This window comes from Nilaparvata lugens, chromosome 3 (assembly GCF_014356525.2).
Source record: "Nilaparvata lugens isolate BPH chromosome 3, ASM1435652v1, whole genome shotgun sequence".
NCBI classification, from domain to species: Eukaryota; Metazoa; Arthropoda; class Insecta; order Hemiptera; family Delphacidae; genus Nilaparvata; species Nilaparvata lugens.
This window is the reverse complement of record NC_052506.1, coordinates 27120498-27132949: the sequence shown is the minus strand read 5'-3', so window position 1 is coordinate 27132949 and position 12452 is coordinate 27120498. Positions and strand designations below refer to the sequence as shown.

Genomic DNA, 12452 nt, shown 5'->3' with positions numbered 1-12452 from the left:
CCGCAGGCCGCGGATGGCAGCAGACCTACCACTGTCCACAGCTATATTGTTCAGAGATGATATACTTTGAGAAGCATTGACACAACCGCACAGACCAACCGCATTGCATAAATGGGGTCTTAATGCTGCTGCTACATGTAAACATGAGAATCTTAAACAATGTGCGCTTACTTTCTTTTCCGTTCATATGAGTTATACTATATTATGTTTACGGTGAGTTAATATTTCAATCGATGAAACATACATCCTTACCTGTTTGTAGTTGTACTGAAGTTTATAAGAAAGTAGAAGCGGGAAATTCAGAGTAGGAAGAGGGAAATTTGTTGCCCCCGCCCAGCTTGCGTGGCCGGAGAGCGCTCTACTTGGATCAGCTGCTGCATTTCCGCAGTCGACTCATGCCAACGAGAGACGTCTGCTCTGCTTTGCTCTGTCTGTCCGGTTCGCTTCCAATTATTTCGGTCAACCACGATGACAATAATAATTCATGTTACGCACGTGTTCCATGTTGTTGAGTTGCAGCGCGCCATACGCTAATTCGAGCTATTCTCCAAACACAATAGTCAAAACCGAGTAATCATTTGCCGTTTTGCGCTTCCATTATGAGTAGGCCCACTTTTCAGCTCATGTTTTCTGTTAGTTGCAGGGCGAATTCTGTATTCGAAAATGCCGCCCCGGTAACCAATAATGTGCCGCTATTGCTGACTTAGTGGTTGTTGGAATATTTCTTCTATGTAAAACTTGGTCAATCTTTTGAAATGAACAGTGCCTTCAACAAGAATAACAGTATCAGTATAATTGCTATCGATAACAATAACGCGATTGAACAAAACTTCCTCAACTATCAACAGCGTACGCAGGTCGACCGCTATTATTCAGGTACCATTATTAATTATTATTAATATTGATCCAAGTTTTCCTTTATATTTTCCAACTTCAAACTTCAATTATCAGCTCCGTCAATTTGGGTTTTCTCATATTTGAAATCACTCCACTTTTCTCTCTCCATATTTTTCTCTTGTCATACACTAGTGTTCTTAATCATCCAAACCCTTCATTTCAATACTTGGAAAATAATCTTTAGCGATAATTATTTTGCTGTTTGGTTTTTTAATTAGTAGGTAGTCAGCTTGTAAATTTCGTGATACTTCGTTTTTAGAGGAATAATTTAGATGTATTCAAATTATATTTCAAATTTTTAGAAAACGTGGACTGGTAGAAATTTATTAACATAGCAATATAAACCTAATATGGAATATATACGGTACCTTCTGTACGTGGTGATTCCCAGTAATAAGTTTACTGTGCTGTAGCTAATGTTCACATTTATATCATTCGTATTGTTTGTTCAGATGTGTGAAGAAACATTATCATTGTTTATTAACAATAATGAAGAAACATTATCATTGTTCATTAACAATGTTATTGGTTTTTGATCATTGAAAACAATTTCCTTAGAAAACGTATGGTCATTCAAATTATGCGATACTACATTACTATTATCTACTTGTATTATAATACTTCGAGATTTCAATTATATTCTAAGAAATTCATTTGAGATAAGAGTTTTTCTCACCCTACAGTTCCCTTGCATATGGAAAACATGTGTCTTTGATTATATTAAGTTTATTTAATTATAGTAGTTACGAATATCATAATTATTCAGTATCCATATCGTTAGTACAGTTTATATTTTTCTAAATTGACAATTGTTATACACAAAATTAAAACAACTTAGATATACATACATCTTGGATATACTGCACTAAAGAAGTGACATGAATGAATAATTTATTGTTGTCACTCCTCTTCATTCAAGTAAAATTCATTGGGTTCAAATTTAACGAATTCATTCCAAAAATTGATTAAACATTTAATAATGTGAAGTAATATACGGAAAATACGGAAATCAAATCTTATGAAAGTTGATCAAGGATCTTTTATCAAACTGAAATGTAAGATTAGGCTACCATGCTTTAGGAATGCATAGTAATTTTTACATACACGCTTTTCTATGCGTACATTTTATGCGTATTTCCTGCGATCAACTGATCAACTATTCTTTGTAAGTTTTTAATTTTTCAAACAGGGCTTCTATCTTCTTATATGATTTAATTTCTTGCTGGGAAATTTTCTGGGTTGAAAGTATCCTAAATCTTTTCTAAAACGACCATTCTAGTTGTTCAGGCTTGATATCAAGTTTCCTAAAATGAAAATAGGCGAGAATTATCGAGGTTGGAAGGTTGCTAACCATATATATGAGAGTTAGTGAATGCCACTAAACAAATACGTTCAAGCAATCTATGTACGAGTATCTATTATCTTCTTTAACGCTTCAAGATGCCATTTAAGGCTCTCGAACAATCAAAAACTTAGGCCTATAGAATCCAGTAACTGAAAAATCTATTCACACAACAAGCACTCCTTAAGCGTTTAATTTACGTAATCGTTGATGCCCAATTGTCATTTATTGGGCGTTTCCCTACCATGCTTTGATTTCCAATTGCTGCAATATCGAGTCGAAACCGGTTGAATGGGAATTTTAAAGACTTATATAGTATTACAAGATATTATATTATATGTGGATTATGTTTCCATGTGTGCATTCGTCTTCCATTGTCACAAATAATATTTCTTAACTACACACATTACATTTCATCCTCAAGCTTCCATCTGTTCATGTTGTTGGTAATCTAATGTAATTCACTAGGCTCTGAATAGTTGATACTTTAGCTCCAAGCTGGAACTTCCACAATAGAGTTGTCAATTGGAGTAACATTTTGATGAAAGCGTAAAATTATCTAATCACAGAGTTCTGATGAGTCGATCAAATAACTTGATAAATACGAAGGCTGATGAAATTTCGATATTCATCCTATAGTGGTTCATGATAATAAGTGAAAGTTGATCATTTCTTCATTGAATTCTCACGAAAATTTTTAGGACACTGGTGTCAGAACAAGAAAGTTATAATGCACAGCAAAGAAGATGAATTTCCTCTTGTGATAATTTATTAATTTTTGTGATACTACTGCTCACAAAACCTTCTAAGCTCACCTCTTTCGCATAACAGAGCTTTTGACTGGAATATTCATGTAAACGCGACAGAAATAATAATTGATTAGATTATTTATTTGAAAATAAATATTTTTCTAACAATTTAAATATTATTTTTAATCATTCAAATATTGATCAGATTATTTATTTTGTATTAATTTATTTTCAACAGAGACTATTTAGAAAAAATCATATTAAATTCTGCACACTGCACTGTTAAAATGATGAACCATTGTTCCATTTCCTTAATGCATTATTCTCAGCCTTTGTTCCTCGTTGTAAATGTTTATGATAATTGTAATATTTTTTTGATTGATGAGCTTGCCAACTCGTTAATGCATCACACTTCTAAATAATTGCTATGCACCCTGTGGTGCGACCAATAACGCATTTTTTCCTTACACTTGGAAGTGTTACGTTAACCAAATAAGAAAGTAGGGTCATGCTACTAGTGGGATAGGGGTTGAATTATGTTGAGTTGATAAAATAGCCTGAGATTTCAGCATTTATAATGAAGAAGAGTTAACCGTTGAAATAAATTATAAATCATCCTTAAATCGCTGCATGTGAAGACTGAATGGGTTGTTCTATTTCGTCCCCATTTAGATTTATGAATTGCATTCCAGGTTACAACTTTCGAGTTATGAATTGTTTGAATCGTTCCAATTTTCACTTGTTGTTACTGTACTGCATTACCCTGTTATTCTGTTAGTTAGTTAGTACGGTACTCAACTCGTGCGGTTGAAAAGTGAGTGAAGGCCGTTGTATCTTAAACATCGCGTGAATTATTGAACCTTCCTCTATTTTAAATCTGAACTATCGAATTGCCGCAATAGGGATACTGAACTTCCAAAATAAATCCCTTCAATCTTCTCTCCAGCTTTCTCAATTCTCATATTTCATACCGTTCTGCATGAAGAATAATTTTTAAAAGTTCACTTTTGTTAGTATCTAGCAGTTTTAGATGCTTGAATCAGAAAATATGTTCTATAACAATGGTCTACAAATTGTCTTTATTCTATGCATTCCTAAACAAATTGCATCCCAGCTTGCAAAATTGCATGACCTAAATATAAATTTGATTGAGATATATTATCGATTCAAACTAATTTGTATTTCAAAAATATAGTATCAAAACGTGACGCAATATTTTTATTATTATTTTTATTATGAGCATTATAGAATATTCAGCTAGTAAGTTTTTACTGTAGATATAGCCAACCAGTAACGTAATGTTTTGATAAATTTATGCTTTTTGAAAATGTGCTATCGTGAACTTGCTGGCTGTTCACACAATTTAATAGCAGTCAAGTTGTAATTTAGTGCGTATTTGGATCAGCTTTAGCCCATATTTTGCTCCGTGAAGCCATACAAACAAGCCACTGGTTGAAGCAGAAGACTTAGAACCATCAAGCCATGCAAGTTTCAGCCTAAATCAATTCAGTCAAATTAATTAATCCTTGTTTTGTTGATGACCCCCAAAACATTCAAACTCGGACATGTACAAAGAAATAGGTTAGTACGCATTAACAAGTTGAAATTGAATAATCATTCAATTAAAAATGTCCTGTATTAAAACTATTTAAATATTCCCATGGTCAATTCTATATATTTTTTCCGTTGTTGATGAAATTTAAGTTATGGTATAGAATTTGGGCTCTCTAAATGAGAGATTTGCATCTTTTTCTAACTCATTAACTTTATTCGATAGGTACAGTATGACTAATCTATTGGTCCACGGAATTTCTCAATCAAAAGTATACGTTGAACAAACGATTTTCTCCAGAATACACAATAATCTTCCAATTCAATAGGTCTCCACTAAGCCTGCCAGATATTAAAACATCCCTATGATATTTAATATCATGCTTCTTATATGAAATTGCTAGACCTGTTGGAATTTCCAACACAATTATTATTTATGGCATTGAAATTGATGGTTGATTTCCGCGCAATTACGTCCATATCACAATAGTTGTGTTGTAAAACACATATTGTGATGAATAGTCAAGACACAAATAGTGTCAATTGTGATGAATCTGGATTCATAATATCACAATTCTCAGTTTTATTTATGAATTATTTATTGTTTATATTGATAAGTTACATAGATGACCTAACGAGTGCCTCAAATATTCAGGAGACTTCATCATTGTCCTCAAAAAATCATCCTAGGTAAAAGAAAACAAGGCATGAACCTGAAAAATATATTATATATCCATGATAAATAGAGCTTATTACTAAACAAAAATTCAAATTAAATGCTGTAATCACCCCGAAGGCTTCTGCTACTACAAATATTGACAACAGTCAGATAGAAATTAGTTTTTAAATAATTTGGTAATAATTATTTATTCATTAGCATTTGAATAATTGCAATATCTCAGTAATTTCAATCTGTATAAATAGATCTTTTAAATACTTATATTAAATAACCATTTGATAAACTTATTTTTGTTAATGAGGAATGAAATAACTATAAATAATGAAATATAGATTAATAATAAATACATTAGTGTGAGTGAATTATATAAATAACTTTATGTGAAGCGAATACAACGTTTTTTCACTTTGCAATGTCATATTCGGGTATTTTTGTCGAGTATTTCAAACTTTTCCGTCTATTCAAAAAAGAATCCTCTTGCTCACCATGGTTTGTACACCAGCCTTTGACTGTGGACTTGATTAATATTGTCCTCTTGGATTAGCCTGCTAGTATTGTACTGTGCTCGTGCATGACTTTTTAAAGGGAAAGAATACACAATCAAGACTCAATGATATTCCTTTATGCTATTCTCTTTTCTGTGAAATTTTTCCCTAGTGGTTTGATAGAGGACGGGTTGTTGTACCCTTTCTTTCCTTGCCGACACACATCACAAAACATGGCATTATCGGCTTTTCAACGTGATGCTGAATAATTTACAGCCAGTCCAACGCCAGCTAACCGCAAACGCCACATGGAAACGCCACATGGAATAGCTCAATGCTCAACGCGCAGCGCAGCGCAACCTACCAACGCCGCTGCACAACCAATCTTGGATTGTAACTGCAACTCCTGTACTGCACAACAATTTATTATTCTCCAGCCAGGCTGCCTAATTTCAACTCTCATTCTTGTTAACCATTCTTGAATGCCATTTCCGGATATCAAAATTTAATTTCATTCGGCATATGGGCCCATTATGCTGTATATGATGCTATATATACTATTATAAAGAAAGGATAAGCGTAAGTTTGTCTCTATTTGTTTGTCTATGATACTATTCGTTTAACTATTTGTTTGTCTCTGATACTATTCAATATTTTAATATCTTGTGAAAAACTTTCCTTTTGTTTGTCTCTGATACTATACAGTAATATCTTGTGAAAAACTTTCCTTTTGTTTTTGCCCAGATAAGCTTTTCACTTTTGGGTGTTCACTTAGATGAGTTTGAGACATAAAAACCATGCTGAGATTCGAACTGGTCTGGTAAAAGTTTACTTTATAAGTTGATAGCGCATCACTCGACTGATTTTTGAAATCATCATTCCAATGTTCAATATGTCTTCAATAATTTAGAACGATACCATCAGACAATGATTTTAGAAATCGTTTCATGCTTTCCAGTAAAACTTCTTTCACATTATTGGAAATATTCAACTTTTGAATTGTGCTTCAGCCCTTCAGCCACCTGTCACGCACCTGTCTCATTGTTGGTAGAATAAAGAATTGGCTTCACAAACTTCCTTGTGTGTTGTTGAGTTCCATCACAGGCAATGTGTTTATCTGTGATTGTACATAATAATTTATTTGGTTTATCAATCAATGAAATTACCAAAAATCTTCCTACCCGAGCAATCAACTGTAATTATCTATTCTATTACTGAAGTTTAACAAAGGTCCTTTATATTATTATTATCAGGCAGTCACAAAATGTCATTTTTTTGCTTGCCAGATAATGATTGAATTATCTGACTAAGATATTTACAGAACTTAATACTGTATTGTTGTTGAGGATGTGACTGGTTTTATTTTCTCTTGAATTTTTTCTCTACAATGCGCTGTGCCTCTCTAATTAAATTATCTTCTTGTGTTGAGATAGCAGTGATAGAGGGCAGGTGTGCACGTTGATCATTACTTTTTCTTAGATGTAACATTCAAAGAGAACGACAGGTGTTGGATTTTTCAGTTGTATTATTTGCAGTAATCATATTTCTTTATTTAACCAATTATGAATCAGAATATATATGTGAACTGAATATGCGATCGCAATATGATTTACATTTCAGTACCGTTGTCATATCAAGTTGAATAGTTCTTTGTTTCATGAGTATTTCTTTGCCAAATCATAATAAGTCACTCTTCACGGGTGATGGTGAACGAATCGATTATTTATTACAGTGCCGGGAAAACGCAAAATTTTCTGACTTATCAGTTTAATCCCATAGAAGCGACTACCCCTGATTACAGTGCACGGGCTGTCTTCGCGTCAATATTCAGCTTGAAATGTTTGAAAGCTTTAGTCGATTTTGTTGCTTTGTCGTTGTGTTGCTGTTGATCTACTCGTTTTGTTTGATGCGTTGTCAATCGATTTGTTTGCTTTGCTGGTGGAGGAGTGTTGGTCGTCAGTCACATGGAGATAACGTCAGCTCTATTTGCAAAAAATCGACTATGGATTTTCCATTCAGCTCTCGAGCGATATGCTGTGCAATTCAGACAAAACTATTGGTTACGCATGCAAATATCGTTCCCGAATTTCAGTTTTGTTTGAATTTGTCATGATGTCAGTATTGACCAATGATTGACGTGCTTTCATTATTCACTTGCAGCTTGTAAATGTCATTTATGTGCGGAGATACGCCCAATTTGGCCAACGCTAACAGCCACAGAATTGATGGAAAAAACTGTTTTTTAGGTCGGAGACTCCTTTTGTCAAATTTGGCCTTGGATTGTTCCACTGTCAACCGTTCAAACCGATTATCATTTTGTTTGTCACTGATAAACAATCTCACACGAGAACAAATTATTGATTTACTTTTCTATTTAAGATTACTCATTTCCTTCTAATGAAACTTTGTAATTCTATGTACCTTCCAAAAATAAATGTTGTTGATAATTGCATAAGTGTTTAGATACAGATTAAATGAACAATAATGATATGCTGATCAAAAATAAAATTATTCCGATAAATTCAGGTGGCTGTCATTGAGCAAGTGTAATGATATTTTATTCTTATCGAGTGATGTTCTATTTACTGGACTTGACAAAGCTTGGACATAATGTAATACTATTGAAGATAGTATTACATTACATATTATACACATAGAAATTTTTTTTAATACTGATTAGATGATATATACTATTTTTTCCTACATTCTAAGTGTATTGTATTAAGCTATTTATGAATGATAGCCTATAGATTGAGAACTTATAGGCAAGGTATGGTGGTTTATTCCGATAACCTATATTGATTAAATGAATAAATGATATTTATTACCTTTAAGCTTGCATTGTAGCAATTATTTCGTCAGAAAAACAAGCACACAAAACATAAATTTATCAACAAAGAATTTTTTATTGCCTATATTAATAAGCAAATTATAGTATTTGGTGCAAAAACACATATAGGAGACAGTATCTCATACAGTAAAATAATGTATAAAATTCCTTGATCCGGGATATTGAAAAACTCCCTTATTGAATAAAGAGGGGCTTTTGGTGAAATGCCGTGCTGTAAGAGCCCACGTTGATGCTGGCAGGTAATGAGTCCTTTGCGAATACTTTATAAAATGCATTTTTCGGCTATCAGGAATTTTGGCACAATTTCAGTATGGTAATGAAAATGAACTGTTGAATAATATAAAAGGGATTTGAACTTGGCCTTATCGTAGTGACGTAGCTGTTGCGTGTGCGTGTGAGTGTGGGTGTATGTGTGGGTGGGGGGTGTAGTGTTCACGGTGAAAGCATTTCGCCTCCACACTTTCAACACCCACATTCTCAAACCTTCACCAATTGTCACAATTCGTTCAAGATTCAATTGACATTGCAATATATTGTTTTATTTTAGGCCTACATGGCAATGACGATAAAAGACAGATGAAACAGAGTGAATTTGTAAAATGATATCCGCCCTTGATCCTTTAAATGGTAAGCAATTGTAACATCAAATTATCGTTTTTGATCAGATTTCAATCAATTATCTGGTGTCATATCACATGTCGATAAGTATTTTGGGATTGGAATATGAAGTATAAATAATTAATTATATCAATTTTCAAATCAAAGTTTACTAGTAGTTCTGTGAACAGTAGACCTCACGCAGTATTCTCATCCACAAGTACCTGATTGAAACTATAGACCTTATGGAAATACAGCAATAGACTGGCTTCTCCACACATCTGTATAATCACTTGTCAGCTGATTTATGATGAATAATTCTATAGTCTGATTTTCACTCTAATATTGGCGTATGAAGGAGGCTCCTTTTTCCTTTTATATCATCCTTGAAATGCAAAATTTCCAAAAACCTTGTATATACGTCGACGCGCAATTAAAAAGGAACATACCTGTCAAATTTCATGAAAATCTATTACCGCGTTTCGCCGTAAATTCGCAACATATAAACATTTAAACATTTAAACATTAAGAGAAATGCCAAACCGTCGACTTGAATCTTAGACCTCACTTCGCTCGGTCAATTATATAATTAAAACATACAGGGATATACCCATCTAAGGATTATAGGATGAAAAATTTTAGTAACTGTTAATTGAGAATTTTGTATAATAATTCAATTGAGTGTTTAGATCCATAAATGTGCTAATATTAGTATGTCTTGTTGAAATAACCCAAGTGTTTTATGTAACACGAAAAGTATGTGTTATGCAATTGTAAAATGTGATGAACTAGTGAAATGAAATTAACAATTAATTAGAAGGACAATCAAATCAATCATACAATGATGATTATGTTTTTCTGAATCTCTTTATTTTTTAAATGGAAGCAAAAATATTTTATTCTGGTGCTCGTCATCTAGATTCGCCTTGTGATCCTGTAGCGTCGAGTATCTTTCAACTATTATCGAGTTTGTTTGGAGATGAAAAATAATTGAATTGTATTGTTTCAGCATGGCAAGCAGTAGTGAGCACAAGACAACACCTGGTGGAAATCGTGATGGACTACGTAATCAAAGAGATCCAGGAAGTGACGTTCACCAAACTGGTGAAGTGGACCTGCTCTACGCTGATGATATTCGGTGGAGTGGTGCCCTTCATACCGCAGTATAGGGAAATCAAAAACAAGAAAGATGCCGAGGGCTTCTCGCTGTATGTGTGCCTTGTTCTAATATTTGCTAATACTCTCAGAATATTATTTTGGTAAGTTCATAAACTATTTCTCTTTAATCTACTAAACATATTGTTTTGCATTATATACATTATATTTTCTTGTTGAAACGTAACTTGAACTCAAGTTATTAGTATCTAGTGAACCGACATTTTAATGGTTCTGTATTTGAATAACTATAAATGTCCTATGTCCAGTTGAAGGTCCAATTCCTAAGCAACAACTCTAGCCGCGCGGCTGCACTCACTCAGCCGCGCTGAATTAAGAGCTGTAATCTATTTCTGTATATTATGTTGACATTTATAGACCACACTATACAGTATATAGCCGTGTTTTCTTAACAGCTGTAGTTTATTTCTGTATTTATTGCAGACTTTATAATATGTCAATATGAAATGAGGCTCCTCAAAGCAATAAAGGGAAAGAGACGTTAGGAATGAGAGACAGAGTTAGGAATGAGGAGATAAGAAGAGAACTGAACATGGGTAGCATAAGGGGAATATAGAGAAGTATAAGACTATAAGTATGAGACTACGCTGGTTTGGACACGTGAAGAGAATGGGAGCGGATCGGCTGCCAAAGAAAATGGAAGAGATGAGGATTGAAGGAAGAAGACCAAGAGGACGATGAAAGGGACACAGTGGTCAACGAAGTGGAGAAGAGAGGATACATATAGCTACAGGTTGAGGGCGAGTGATGGTGGGAAGCCCGAGGAAGATGGAGAGGCAATGTTCATACCCAGACCCGGCACTAGCTGGAACGGGACACGGATATGTATGTATAATATGTCAACAAATATAGACTACAACCGTTAATAAAGCGCGGCTAGAGTTGTCGAAAGAATTGGACCTTGAGGAAAGATTTGATTTAATTGTCTCACATTTGATATAAATAAATAACCACTGGATGGTGATACAGCAACATATTACAGTAATTATGGTAACAATATTGCCTTACATTGCCTTGAAGATTTTAGTCAATAGTTACTCTTTAATTATTCGTTATTCCGCTTTCCCATTTCAATAATTTTATAAAAATAATTTATTAATGGAAAATTAATCAAAAACTTATTGATCGACCTGAGCATTTTATAAGCTGCGGTGGGACTCATTCGGTCGTCAGCCCAATCATAATGTTAAAAAAAGATGGATTGATATGCAAATTATTCTTAATAGATTTGCACCTATAATTGTTTTCATTTCATAACTCATATGAATGTAGGCTTTACATAAAACTTAATTACCTGCAGTCATATTATACAGCTCTGTTGAACTGATAACAATGTAACTATTAACGTAGCTATTTTATGTTAGTGTTTATTGTAAATACTGTATACCACTTACACAAACAATGACTTTCTGTCATTGTTATTACCTAGTAGCCCATTCAATGTCTGTTGCATAATGTCTCTCTCAACGTCATTCTTTGCTAGAATCACCTGGCAGATGACTGGCGATTTCTGCATTCCAAAACTGCACTCTTCAGCCACAACTATTCCTAAGTTATCAGCTGCCAAATCAATACACACGCTCACTTTCTACTTTGCCTTATTTCTCTTCAATTCATTATTGAACTAAATTTGTAACATTTTCCACTTAGAATATAACCTCAATTTTAGATTATAATTTTCGGATGTTGATCTTATAAATTTTCATTGATCCTCTCAATTGGAATAAAGCCTTTTAGATATTTGTACACGTCTTCTTCATTGCCAGAGCCTGATATGGAATTCATGCAAGCTTTTTTCAGCTACTAATCAATACATTTTCTTATCAAAATATACTTGAATTATTATTTTTCTGTATGCTTTGTATCTCCAGACCGTCATCTTTATTTATCAAGAGTTATTTGGCAAACAATGAATACTGTAGCTCAATAATGATTGTCAAACAACAAAAAAACTAACAAAAATGGAAGCTATGTGTTCTTACAACAGTATACAATATTATTTCATCTGTCACTTTTCAATTTTCAAGTGGAATCTTCTTATCCCATAATTTTGGAAACTATAGTTAATTTATTAAACTTATCAGTTTTTATATAAAAATGTGTTACAGTACTTTAATTTCCGGTA

General features: G+C 33.4%; 1 protein-coding gene across 5 annotated transcripts in view; it reads left to right on the top strand.

Annotated features, from left to right (window-relative positions):
- Positions 1 to 12452, top strand: part of LOC111064233 (solute carrier family 66 member 2) — a 54143-nt gene that overhangs the window by 27367 nt on the left and 14324 nt on the right. For 3 of the 5 annotated variants that reach the window (XM_039423439.1, XM_039423440.1, XM_039423437.1), the window contains one exon: positions 10161 to 10410. In XM_039423439.1, the coding sequence (XP_039279373.1) occupies positions 10208 to 10410 (203 nt within the window). In that variant the 5' untranslated portion in view covers positions 10161 to 10207. Of the gene's footprint in view, positions 1 to 372; positions 877 to 9101; positions 9182 to 10160; positions 10411 to 12452 lie in introns of those variants that run through there. The other 2 variants (XM_039423438.1, XM_022352106.2) reach the window with 2 other exon arrangements.